Source organism: Carassius gibelio, chromosome B13 (genome assembly GCF_023724105.1).
Source record: "Carassius gibelio isolate Cgi1373 ecotype wild population from Czech Republic chromosome B13, carGib1.2-hapl.c, whole genome shotgun sequence".
Taxonomy (NCBI): Eukaryota; Metazoa; Chordata; class Actinopteri; order Cypriniformes; family Cyprinidae; genus Carassius; species Carassius gibelio.
In genome coordinates, this window is record NC_068408.1 from 6,739,161 (window position 1) to 6,753,381 (window position 14,221).

General features: G+C 34.3%; 1 protein-coding gene across 3 annotated transcripts in view; it reads right to left on the bottom strand.

Moving 5' to 3' along the window:
- prkg1a (protein kinase cGMP-dependent 1a) overlaps positions 1-14,221 on the bottom strand; it is a 52,557-nt gene that overhangs the window by 14,285 nt on the left and 24,051 nt on the right. For 2 of the 3 annotated variants that reach the window (XM_052573411.1, XM_052573410.1), the window contains exons 4-7: positions 6,742-6,847; positions 4,052-4,115; positions 309-386; positions 124-218 (exon numbers count right to left, since the gene is read on the bottom strand). In XM_052573411.1, coding sequence (XP_052429371.1) covers positions 124-218; positions 309-386; positions 4,052-4,115; positions 6,742-6,847 — 343 coding nt within the window. Of the gene's footprint in view, positions 1-123; positions 219-308; positions 387-4,015; positions 4,116-6,741; positions 6,848-14,221 lie in introns of those variants that run through there. The other variant, XM_052573412.1, reaches the window with a different exon arrangement.

The following is a 14,221-nucleotide window of genomic DNA, read 5'->3' on the forward strand; positions in this document are numbered from 1 at the left end:
TGAATCTTATAAAACCTTGACAGGTTATGAGAAACCGTCTTGGATGTGCCTCCAAATATCCAGTTTAGAGTTTAAATTTGGCATTAACTCTGACTTTAACAGTGGTGTAGAGGACAGGCTCACCCCTGTAGGGCTTTTTCCCCAAAAGAGTCTCCTTTCCCCATAGAACGCAAATAGACGGGCTCCTGACCTGGACAGTCCTCTTGAGTCATCGTCACCTGGGCGAAGTGAGAACAAGAGGAAGAGATATTAGCATGGGATCATCTTCACACCATCACTGCTTGCTCTTTGCACTGAAATAGACTTACTTTTCCTTTACTGATAATGAAGAATGTGTCTCCTCTTGCCCCCTGGCGAATGATGTAGTCGCCATCCTCATAGTGGGTCTAGAGAGAGAAAATTGAGGATGTCAAGATGATATGGAAACAGATGATGGAGAAAAATGCAGGTGACACTTTCTACGAAGATGGTATGAATAAAGGATGTGCCGACACAAGACCCAGCAGATTTCTAAATGGAAAAGAGGCAGCACAACATCTCTCTGACCTTCGGTGTGCTATCTAAGACCTTGACCTCCAGACACCTTGGTCTGAAATCAGATACGACCAGCAAATAGGAAACCGAAGCCCACAAAGACTGACACAAGCAAACACTTTGTTCTAACATCACCTAGAGTCTGACCTCCAACAAAACACCCACATACACACCTGCAGTGATAGGAGACAACATTTTCATTTATTATCCACAAAAAGATCATAAATAAAAAACTTTTCAGAATTCAGAACAACAAATTCTACCAGGATTTATATGCTTAAAATGTAAATTAAATCATAGATTTTTACTTGCATGCTTGCGAGACATTTGTAAAGCAAAATATGTAACAAAAAAAATTTGTTTGTATTTTCATTATTTGCAACAGATTTCACAATGACAGATTTTAGAAAAATCTTAATGGTCCTAAAATTATGTTTCTTTGTTAAAATACATTGCTGTATTTATATTTCTAATGAATGATATGAATAAAAGTAAAGGTTTTATAATAAAAACTCTATATATTAATTGATATGTATGATGTAATAAAAAAATTGAATATCATAACCTAACTAAAAATCACGTGCAAATAACATGCTCATAACTTTTGAGAATAAAGTGTCCAAAAAATGTCTTGATTTTGAACAGTATATCTATTATTTTCTCATTTTTTTACACTTGAATGTGCAAAAGTTTATTTGTGTTGTATTTAAGTGTAGCTTAATTGTAAAAATGCTTTTTAAGTACAGTTGTAGCGAGACTGTTTAAGATGAGTGAATACTTCCCAATGGAAAGCACTCAAGTCAGTGTGAATATTCAGTAATGTTAAGATTCAGATATATCTGGACTCTAAATTCATGCAGCTACTGTGTATGTGCAATTAATGGAGGAGCCGCATCAAATAGAAGTGACCACAAAGATGATGACAGAAGAAATAACTTCATTTTCATCTCCAACATAATTACACATGCAAAATTATCATTTACTTTCAAAAAGCTTTCGAAAATTTCAGTCTCTTTTAAGGTCAATTATCAGCTGAAGAGACTCCCTTCCACTCTTTGCAAATGACATTGCCATTGAAAGCCATTTAAAAGTAGATGTGTGTTTTGATGTAAATTAAAACATTAGCAAGCATCAGTCTTGTTATTGTTAACTAAAAGCTATTAAAATAATTTTTGGTACTCAAAATAATGCTGAAATAAAATATTGGAGAACTTGGAAAATGTTGCCTTGATAAATAACTGAAATTGTTTTTAATTTGACACAGTAAAATGATAAAATATAAGTGAATTAAAGTTAAATAGAAATATTTAAAAAACTAAACTAATACAAATTTTAAAATTTTAAACCAAACCTAATTCAAAATATTAACACTGCAGTAAAATAGTATATCAATAATATTACAATTGGCAGACAACATAAACACAGTGAATATTTCATTATATTACAGTAGATATAATATACCAGAGACCAACATTATAATGTGAATGTCAGAAACGGGGCTGTATCCACTCAATCCATTTTGTTTATAATGCTGTCAGTGTTTCACTGTCACTGTCTAAACGGTACACATCTGATAGTGTCTGTATTAGACATATTGAACATAAATGCAATTAATATTAAGAGCCAAACCAATTTCTGAGTTGCTGTGTTATTGTTATGAGGCTGTGAATCATGTTTTATCACAAAGGCGAACCACAGCTACTGCAATATTATCAACAAATCCACAAATAATGGAAAACAACAACCTTTCACCCCTAAACACAGGGAGCTGTGGGTCTCCATCACTCACTCCCCAGTGATAAACGTTATATGCTGACGAGGTGTAGAGGTGATGTGGACCTCTGCAAAAGATAGACTGACTGATGACTAAGATATTCACAATGGCTAATCTTTTCATGCTTTTCTTTGATAAAACGTTGATTTTGCTCCTTTGATGCTTTGTGCATAGTGGACCTCATATTCAGGACGAGAGAGTACAAACAACTCTAGGATTCACTCCACTACAACTTATTAAACCATGTGCATTCACTACAAGACAAGAAGGTCTAAAAATGCTCCCAAATTATTGATGAAATGAATGAGGAGCTTTTATAACTTGGGTTATGAGTCTTTCAATTGCTGAAAAACGGTCCCTGATGGATTTTTTTCACATTGCCAGGCTTAAAGTGAATAATTCAACATATTTCAGCAGAAATGCATTTACATTTTCTTGGCAGGTGCTTTCTTAAAGTGAGTAATTTTTCCAGTGTTAAAATACTTATCCCTGTTGTGTGCAGAGACAACAATAAGTGGCTCTGAGGTGTTTTTTGTAAAACTTTTTTTGTTTGATGAGTTTTCTGAACGTCTTAACGTCCAATTTTAGGGCGGGTTTTACTCTCTTATTTGTCTCAACCAATAGGTCAAAGTTTGTCTATTTAATGTGAGACAACTAGCCCCTGCTGACAGATGCCTTAAAGGGGACCTGTTATGCAAAATTCACTTTCACATGTTGCTTGGACATAAATGTATGTTGGCAGTGTGTGTACACAACCACTCTATAATAATAAAAAGCCACCCACTCTTTTTTTTAATACCTGTAAGTAAAAAGCAGTGTCTCCCAACTACCTGTTTTCAGCATTGCTGCTAATGTGACATCACATTAGCCACAGGTTAATGTCTCTCAAGCACTTAATTGTTCTGTAGCTGGACATATGAATCCACATAGCTCTCTGCATTTACTCCTGAAATCTGAGCCACTGAAGACAAGGTGGATTCATTTTGTTAATGAAGAAGATGCTCCCTCAACTCTAGCGAAATTTTTTTATGTCCGCGCAAATCATTTACACTGGACTGCTTTGTATAAAGCAGGTTTTGCTCAAAAAGGTGCTCCTGAAGGATGGAGCAGTGCCAACTGTTCGTGATCCAGCTACACCTCCAGAAGAAGTAAGTATCATGTATTATCTTGAAGCTCCGCCCTCTTCCCTGGAGCACCAGCTCATTTGCATTTAAAGGGGAAGACATAAAAGCTATGTTTTGGCTCATACTGTAAAAGTGGCAATTGTAATTTAATTTTGCGTTAAAACTTCATATACACACTCTGGGTACATCAGAGACTTATTTTTGTTAAAAGGGGCATAATAGGTCCCCTTTTAATACACCCTTCTGTTGACCGAAAGACATCTTTAACCATTTAAAACAGCTTTGTATTCTGACAGAAAAAAATAGCAAGTTATTGTAAACTAAATCTATTAAAAGTTGTTTTTGGTACATTAAATTTTAAAACTTGAATGAAAACTTCAAAAATGTTGTTTTGGAAGCTAACTGAAATATGTACTGAAAATAAATAACCTTTAGTAATAAAATAAAAAAATAAATAAAAAGATATCTTTAGATTCCTTTAATTTTAGCTTATCTATCTAAAGAAAAGTACAAGTATATAAGTGGTAAGTTTGAATGCTGAGCAATCAGTGCACAAAGATAAAAAATGCTTAGATTTATTTACATTTGTGTTTGCTTAAGGATCAGGAAGATCTCTAACCTCCTCAAGGACATCAGCCAGCTTGCTCAGTATTTGTTCTGGAAGACCCCGGAACGTCAGGACACTGTCAATGAGAGACAAAATGAAACAAACACATGTGATGGATTAAATTCTTATACAAAGATGAAGAGTCTTTTGGTGTTTGTTAAAGGGTTAGTTCACCGAAATGATGTCATTAATGACTCACGCTCATGTCGTTCCAAACCAGTAAGACCTCCATTTATCTTCAGAACACAGTTTAAGATATTTTAGATTTAGTCTGAGAGCTTTCTGTCCCTCCTCAGAAACTTTCAACACTTTTTAATTTAAATTGCCACACTTTATGTAATTCAGTGCTTGTTCTCACTGTACACTGGGTGAATTTTTAGTCTGACTTGATAGGTTGAAACAGCTGGTCATCATCACACATTGAAGTAAACCCATAGCTTCTCTCTGCAACAATAATATCCCTCAATCACCATGATACAACATTTCTAAACATATCTGGTCATGTGTTGCGTAATGGAGAAAAAGTTTTTTGTCTGGCTAATCGCTAAACACTGAGCTAATTTGCCACAAAGCCAAGGCATTATCTGCATTACGTAATAAAATATGTAATTTATCTAAATCTTAATGAATCATGTTTAGGATGAGATGGCATGAGAGGCCAACTGATCCTCTGTCCTGAGGGACCGTAGATTGTCCCTGATGAGATTTGGGCATCTTTGTCTGTTGCATTAGCAAACGCACACACGTTTTAAGGGACGAGCTGAGTCCATGTTTCACTGCCATGTGTCATGAGATGATCATACATCAAAAGCTGCTCCTGCATAAATATTTCACATGTCATAAAAAATTCAAGAGTCCATTAAAGTCTCCTGTTACAGTTTAGTGTAAGACTGCAGCAGAGAAACCTAAAGGTGTCATGGATACACAGATTACACACAGGCCATTCTGAGCTAATATTTGGTCTGAAATTGACAAGATATATATATATATATATATATATATATATATATATATATATATATATATATATATATATATATATATATATATACTTTATATGTTATTTATTTACTGTAATATAGATTGCTATAGTATTCACCCAGTAATAAAAGCACAGACTGGTATTTTTTTTAAATTTTAATAACCCAAAACATGTTTTCTTTCAATTATGTTACATTTGTGCCAATCATGTTAAATTTAAAATGTTAAGGGGTTGAAGGTTAATTCCAAAACGGATAATAACAGCTTGTGCTGACAAGTACCATCACTATTCTTGAACTTTGTACCAAGAACATATTATCAGTAAAAAAAAATATGATTTAGATTTTCACCAGAGAAACTTGTTAGGGTCAAAAAGTTGATGTCATTCACTGCTACTGGAAAAAAATGCAGGAAAAAATGAAAAAGCATAAACCACAAACAAAGTGAAAAAGTCACACAACAAAAACTGCATGATTTTTTTATTTTCCATAAATGTATTATGCAATGTGATTAATCGCATCCAAAATAAAAGTTTTTGTTAACATAATATATGTATGTGTGCTGTGCTGTGTAGCTTTATCATGTATAAATACACACATATGCTTGTATATATTTAAGAAAAATATGTTACGTTTATATATTAAATATATTTATATATGATATTGTCAAGATCATGGACTTTCTGTTCCTTTTGTGTTTCCCTATTTTGGTCATGTTCCGCTCCTAGTTTTGTTAATTGATTAATCCCCACCTGTTTCCATTCCCATGATTACTTTCCTTGTGTTTAAAAACCCTGTCTGTTTAGTTTCTCCTTGTCCGCTATTAATGTTATATCCTATGTTTGATGATTTGTGTTGGATGTGCCTTATTCTCCCGTGAGCATTAAAAGAACTCTTTGATATATATCTTTATCGTGCGCGTTACTCTACACACCAGCACACTTGTGACAGATATCATTGTAAATATTGTAAATATATACAAACACAGAAAATGTTTATTATTATTATTATTTCGATATTTTGCATTCAGAACTAAACAGATCAACATAAGAGATAAATCTTTAATAGCCTATATCAGGAGTAAATGGTGGGATCACTCACGCATGCACATTGTTACTTAAGAATGTTTTTCTCCAAGTCTGGACTAGCTCAGGATTAAATATGAAATATAAATATTGGTCTATGAACCAGATCAGTAAAATGCACAAGTTCAACATAGTGTCTAATGCATTCACATGCACTCTGCTTTTGTTCGTTAACGGCTGTTAGTTCAAAGCATAATTGACAAATTTAGGTCTAATTATTCAAATAATAAATACAGCAGCAGGGATGGGGTAATATCATTAACATTAGATGATTCATTAAAAACGATAGCATTACTATTCATTTTTCTCATGTTAATTCATAAGACGCAGAGACTAAGAGATAGAGAGAGAGAAAGATCATGAAAGCAGGAGAGGAAGGAGATCGGGAGCTATAGAGAGTTTCTTTGGCAATGAATTGCAGAATCTTCCAAGAAACTCATCTGTTCTGCCTCAGTGTCTTTAAAGTCTTTGATGAATACTTCTTTCATCCAGTTTGGCTCAGGAGCCCAACAATGCAGAATTCTGTCTTTAATATGTAAAATATGCCCCATGCTCTCTTCTCTGGGTTCCATTATGCAAATTAAGATGTCAGATTATGAAGAAAGAGATGCACTTCCATAACAAGACAGCTGCTCACCTTTTCAATAGCTCCATGTACTCCGCATGTTTGATGAGTCCCGTCCTCATCATGATGGTCTGGAAACACTGTCTGTCAATGGCCCATAACTTCACACTGGTGACAGCTGAAACACACATCAGAAAACATGCCATTAGTTTGTGCATGCAGTTTCCTAATCTTCAACACCCATAGCTTATCTTGCCATATGAGCTGATCATGAAATGCCGACATTTTTGTCAAATAATTGTGATTAACAATCTAATCGTCTGTTTTATTCATGTCACCTAGCATACAAGCTTAATATTCAAGCTTGCACTCTATACATGAAGAAAACTGATTTATTATTTAACCAAAATATCAACATTTCATGAACAGTTTATATTATATATATAATTATTGCTGTTGTTATGGGCAAATGTATTTATTAAATTACTCAAAAATTAAAACAAGCTGACAGCCACAAACTTGAATATAATACATAGGCTACAAGTAATAAAACATCATATAATTGCTGAATTCAAATCATAATGATAAACAGCAGTCATGTGACTAAACATTTACAAAAATTGCAGCACAGACTGCTGGATATTTCATCATCAAAGTGTGGCCTCAAAGGAGGAATTCAAGGACAGAAGAAAGCATTCCTGAGAATGAGACAGTATTCTAGGAAATAGTGTCTTTAAGACACTCACATAAGCTGTCAACAGCGGTCTAGGAAGAAGGAACTACTGTATGATATTCAAAAACTTCAATGTTATATTGAAACCTTGTTTTTGGAGAGGGACGGACTGCTGTCAAAGTGACAAACAGGTTTCATGATGACAGGTTTATATTATAGTCATCACTAAAGCAATAAAAACAAAGGTGACATTGATGTATGTGAAAGTGACTTTATGGAAATGATGCCTTATTTTGTCAAAATGTGTTTATTATTGATTTGCATACACACAAAAATATTGAAGTGCTTCAAACTGCAGAGAGAGAAAAGTTCCAGCAGTGATGAAAAATAATCAGAAAACACTGAAGCATAAATAAACAGTGAGCGTCTGAATAGAACCACTGACTCACCTCATGCAAGGGAATTCATCTGAATTTATGATGGGCTCAAATCTTTTAATAGACTCTGATAACAACATGAAATAAACATCCTTTCAAAATTTACTAACTTGGCACATGAGTTATTTACCGTATGAAGTGTAAATACATTCATTATTTATCACACCAAGATACACACCCAAGCCTAAGAACCACTGCATCTATAAGATAAAAATCATTTGTTGTTAGACACAGCAGCATGAACCGAAAGTTATATGACTGTTTGTAATTGCAAGACAGACTAAACATGAAGTTCTGAAATTAAGATATAGTTTAAGTTTTAGCTTAATTTAAATAAATAAATTAATTAACAAATAAATAACGTCAGTTTTCTCTTCAAGAACTACATTAGCCGTAATCCTACAGAGGTTTAACGGCACCAGATGAGCTCAGCAAGGACCTACCACTTCCAAAATGTATTGCAAATTATGTAAATATTTGTAGCTTGTATCTGAAGTTTTCAATAATAATAATAATAATAATAATAATAATAAAAATAATAATTATATATATATATATATATATATATATATATATATATATATAATGCACTTTACTCAGTGGTAAAATTAGTCACTGTAAGTCAACACTTATTATAGTAAATACACTGTAAGTCTTTTGTTGTATCAAGTTGACTACATTAAAAAGGTAAAAAGTCTGGTTATGAGAGCATTGAACTGTTTCTTCTTTCTTTGTGTATTTAAAAGTTCTGATGTGACTTGTTTTGTAAATTAAACACTTTCCTGTAGCTCAAACAAAAGTACATGGTTTTGGCAATGCCGAGGTTATGGGTTCAATTCTCAGGGAATGCAATGTAAGAGTAAATGAATGTAAATGCATAAATGTAAATGGTGCCTTCGAGGAATGGTTCACATAGTCTTCCATTTATAATGTGAAAAAGCAGTCTCCTCTGAATCAGAAGCAAAATATTCACAGATCATCCACAGTTTACAAGCAAAAACAGTCCAAAATCTAAGCAAATATGTTGTAGATTTTTATGTGAGAGAACAACAGGGCATGGACTTTTTCACTAGAGAAAGCATTAATATGGACTCGTACTTTGGCCAAAAAATGCCTTGAGAGATTTGTTTCTTATAAGCATGCAGCTTTTCACTTCACATACATTTTTTTACATTAATTGATTGCAGGTTGAGTACATTGTGGATTAAAGCTGATTTGGATAGTAATTGCTAGGGATAGTTGACTAACCGTTAGTCAACCAGAAGAGGCTTGGTGGACCAAAATTTTAGTAGTCGCAGAAAAATGACAAAAATCCACATTGGTGAAGTCACGTGGAACGATAACACCTGGTCTATAGCTACATCAGGCAGCACATCCAAACGCTCGCCACTCATTGACCTCAAATATGGCTTATCTGAAATATGCAAGTAGCAGCAACATTACGTGCCCTCTCAATCAAATGTTAACAAGGAAAAATGTGCGCTGTTCAAGTGTCTGAACAGTATCGCTCACAGCAGGATAGATGGAGGCACCGGTGCGCTCACTTGCTCTTAAAATACTCCCTCATTTTTACTCATACAGATAAAAGTAGTACATCTTTAAAATCTGTAAAGTCTCTGTTTATTTTTGTGCACTCTCAATAACAGCAAAACATTGCGCTTTTGTAAAATAATGAAAGCAAACAGGTTGAGCTTTCTGCCGTCTCAACCTCTGTGAATTTTATAATTCTTTACATAATTCATAACATTCATAATTATGAATTCTTCTGTTGCTGTGCTGTTGCAAGCTTATGCGTGCATTTGATCCCATAGGTTATGTAGGCTTGGCAATCAAAGGCTCATTATCATAATTTAAATTGTTTATTAATAAACATGCGATTAGTCAACTAATGCTTCAAATGAACGACTACTAGTCAACCAGAAAAATCTTTAGTCAGGGGCAGCCTAGCAATTGCTTCTCATGTGGATGTTTGTAAAAATAAATTTATACGGATGGAGATTTATTCACAGAGGAGAAGTTCTGTGATCCTTCTAACCCACGAACTCACACGGCCAGTCACAGGATTGTCTGCTGTAAATAAAATTTATTTTATGTACAAATGTATTCTTATTACAATCCTAATTATTATGAGATTTAAATCTCTAGTTTTAAAATAAGAAAATAGATGCAGTATAGTGTATATATATATATATATATATATATATATATATATATATATATATATATATATATATATATTCAAAATAGTTTTGTATATAACTTTATATAATACGCATTTTAAAATTGCATTGCTGGGTGGTGGGTAGTCGGCAGTGGTCAAAAAGGATTTAACATTGAATCTTAAATCCATTTATCATTATAAATTCAGAGATCTGGATTCGGATGGCAATTCAATTACCACATGACTTTGGTGTTTGTCAAAAAACAGTAGGTTCATTTATCCGTGGATTTTTACATGGGGGATAAATAAACATCGACATTAGTAATTTTAGACAGCAATAAAACCACCAATTACCCCTGTAAATTGTGAAAAAAACTTAAGTCCCCAATTACCGTCCAGATAGGTCAACTGATCATCTGTTTAGAATCTCATTCTGATGACACCCATTCACTGCAGAGGATCATTGATGAGCAAGTGATATAATATTACATTTCTCCAAGTCTGTTCCAATGATGAAACAAACACATCTTGGATGGCCTGAGGTAAAGTACATTTGCAGCAAATTTTCATTTTTGAGTCAACTATTTCTTAAAATATTTTAAATGCAGTTGTGATGATGCGATTGAGTCACACAGACGACCTTCAAATGCAGTAAGAAATGGATGTGACCTCATCGTATTTTCTTTGTAAACATACACCACCACCAGTTGAAAGATTTGCCCATGCTTCAGCTTCTTCCGTAGGCTATAGAGTACCTGATATCAGTGGTGCTTGACAAAATAACAACGAGCACATTTGTGCTGAGAGTATAATTCAGGTATATTTAGAAACAAAAGTGTGCAGACTTTTGTGCTTTTCCCTTTTAGCTGCTTCATCGACATGCAGTAACACACGGATGTAGGAAGTGTCTGTAGTGACAAAATCACAGACTTTCTTCTCAACAAAATGTCCCAGCAGCTGTGACAAAAGTAAGCTCAGATTCATTAATTATACATCACTAACAACACTTTTTACAGCCCTGTTTATCTTTTATTGATCTGAGACGCTCTCAGTCATATTTTCAAATCTCAACAGTATTGATACTGTAGCTTTACTGAAAGATGTTAATAGCCAAAGGAAACTGTGTTGTTCTGAACAGAGGAAGAAAGAGATAGCGGCCCAATCCAATCAAATCCAGAATGGACAGCTTATATTCTCTCAAGACCACAAATCAGTCTGACCGGCATCATGTTATATTGATGTCATCATGCTGCAGTAGTGTAGTAAATGTTGCTTTAAAGAGAGTTGTTTGACTGTATCATGCTCAAGCAACATCTGTAGCATGGATTTGTATTTTTGTATTGATCTTTATTTACACAGGCATCTTAATTATGGTATAAATCAAGAGAACGGTAATCTTTAAAGGAAATGTTTCCTTAAAACCTGAAAATTTTCTTTAAATTCACTCACCGTTTGATCCTTTACATTTACAGTCTTGTATGTTTTAAGTGATTTTTCTTAATTACAGATACGGCTACAAATTTACAGATCTAGGTTGATCCAAGTTCATCAGTCTGATATCTGACAAAGAATAAACTGAATTCTCTCCAATACATCTATCATGTTGTGTGGGAAGTCGTGGTCTAATGGTTAGAGGGTTGGACTCCCAATCGAAGGGTTGTGGGTTCTAGTCTCGGGCCGGACGGAATTGTAGGTGGGGGGAGTGCATGAACAGCTCTCTCTCCACCTTCAATACCACGACTTAGGTGCCCTTGAGCAAGGCATCGAACCCCCAACTGCTCCCCGGGCGCCGCAGCATAAATGGCTGCCCACTGCTCCGGGTGTGTGCTCACAGTGTGTGTGTTTGTGTTCACTGCTCTGTGTGTGTGCATTTCGGATGGGTTAAATGCAGAGCACAAATTCTGAGTATGGGTCACCATACTTGGCTGAATGTCACTTCACTTTAAACAAATCATGACAGGTATTGCTAAAACGGAGTTGACTTTTGTGCCTGACTGACTTCATCGGGTCTAAGCTAAATACTTCAGACTTTCATCTGACACCTGTAGTTTCTTCTGCCTGGAGGAAGAGAAAGAGAGTAAGAGTGAGAGCAAATAATAAAAAGAGAGGTATGAGACACACAACGGAGAGACAGACAATCCTGGCAGATTTATTATGAAGTGTGAAACAGCCGTTATGCAGGCGGTTTAAAACACCCACTCTCTGCTGTGTATTAAAGAGAGAGGGCAAAATCAGCTCCTGTTTGTATCCGTAATGACATTCAGCCCCGTGGCATATCAGAATAAATCAGATACACACAACAACTTAACAGCAACCACCTACACAACCACCAACATATGTTCATGAAGACAAACATTACTTGCGCTGCATTTCAAATTTACTCCATATTTACCTGAATCTAAATCCCTCCTTTAAGCTAGATCATATGTCTATTTAACAAAACCCAGCGCAGCTTCTATCCTCTGATTTATGTGTGTATTTCAGGCGCCGGAGGAAATGGTGAACACCACAGCTGGACGCAGATCTCATTTCTTATCAGGGCTATGTATGAGTCTGCACAATATTTTGAATATTCACAATTTTCCTTGTAACAAGTAATATTAAGCACCCAATAAACTATATGAAACAGACTAAAATATTAACATAGTATGTAGTAAAAAATATTTACATCATCTTATTTGCATATCATTAATATTAATAACGAATATAATAATTATATATATTATTATTTATAATAATTATTACAAATAACTAGATTTTAACTAGGAATTAATTAGAACAATAATATATAATATTCTTTATCACTCTTTGTTATGAAAAATTACTATAGTAATAATAATTATTATTATTACTATTTTAACAATATGCAACTAATCTTAGAGCTTATGTTTTGTCGTTTAATAATAATAACACAATTTGCAAATGACTAAAATAAAACAAAAAGCTTTAAAATATTTAATATAATAATATATAGCATTTATAATATAGCAGTACATTGTATAATAACAATAATAAAAATAATATGTAATTATTCTTACAGCTTATCATGTTAATATATAATATAATATAATATAATATAATATAATATAATATAATATAATATAATATAATATAATATTTATGGCAAGTAATTTTGAAATTATATATTATCTTTTTTTTTGGGCAATGCACAACTGTTTCTTAGTTTAGAATGAATAGATGAACAAAAAATCTCCAGTTCATGTGTAAATATATGCTACTAATTTTTTAGCTATATCACCCAGCCACATGTACGTATGATATGAGAAGGTTTTGAGTTTTAGTAGAGTTTCCCTGCAGGCCATCAACACCCAGAGATTCATCCCAGCAGCACTGATAGAAATGATGTTCTCAATTAACATGAAGATAGAAGCTGTGTGGTCAGAGGCAACACACGTCCCAGCATGCTTTCTGATAGCAAATAAGTTAATGTTATTCATGAGGGAGAGGAAACGTATCACTACCACACTTGCCCTGACACGACCCGTTCTCTTCCAACCCTATACTGACAGATCTATCTTCCCCATAAAACCAGATTCACTCTCATGATTTACAGACAGATATTAAAGGTGACAAACAGTGACACATGCGTTCTCATTTCAAGAGAAAACATTTTGACTACTCCAGCATTTCCTGAAGAAGATACCTTGTTATAGTGTTATAGTTTTACGTCAAATGATTGATTGTGAGAAACATTAATACTATCATCTTCATGGTGTTCATTGCATCTCTCCACTCCCCCTTTTTCATACTTTAATGGAGTTTGTAAGGTTAATTAATTTCAGATAATGAAGAAGGGGAAAAAAAGTCATTTCCAGAACACTTTGTCTTGTGGTCCAGAATAGACCAGCACTGCATGATGGAGCCACACAGGTTTTCTTCAAGTGCTGTCTGCCTCAGTGAATCATTCCAGAGAGATGACAGACAACAGAAACCTCAGGGAGCGTGAACGAATACGACTGCAAGGTATTCTCAAAACACGGATGCACTGCAACTAATATAAACAGCAGTATCCAGGAAATAGAGCAGAGATTTCCATTTCTGCTCTTTCTCCAGAGAAATTGTGCCATCACTTCAAATCGTACAACATCTTCTCAAGGACTATTCCTATTAATTTCAACAATAAGAAGAAAACCAAATGCAGTCCGAGTCTGAAAATGAATGGGGGTCGACAAACACTGAAACTGATCGCAAAAAAGTCTTGACAGTCACTTTTTCAGAAAGACAGAGGTAGGCACAGGTAAACTAAAGGTTGTATTGTTA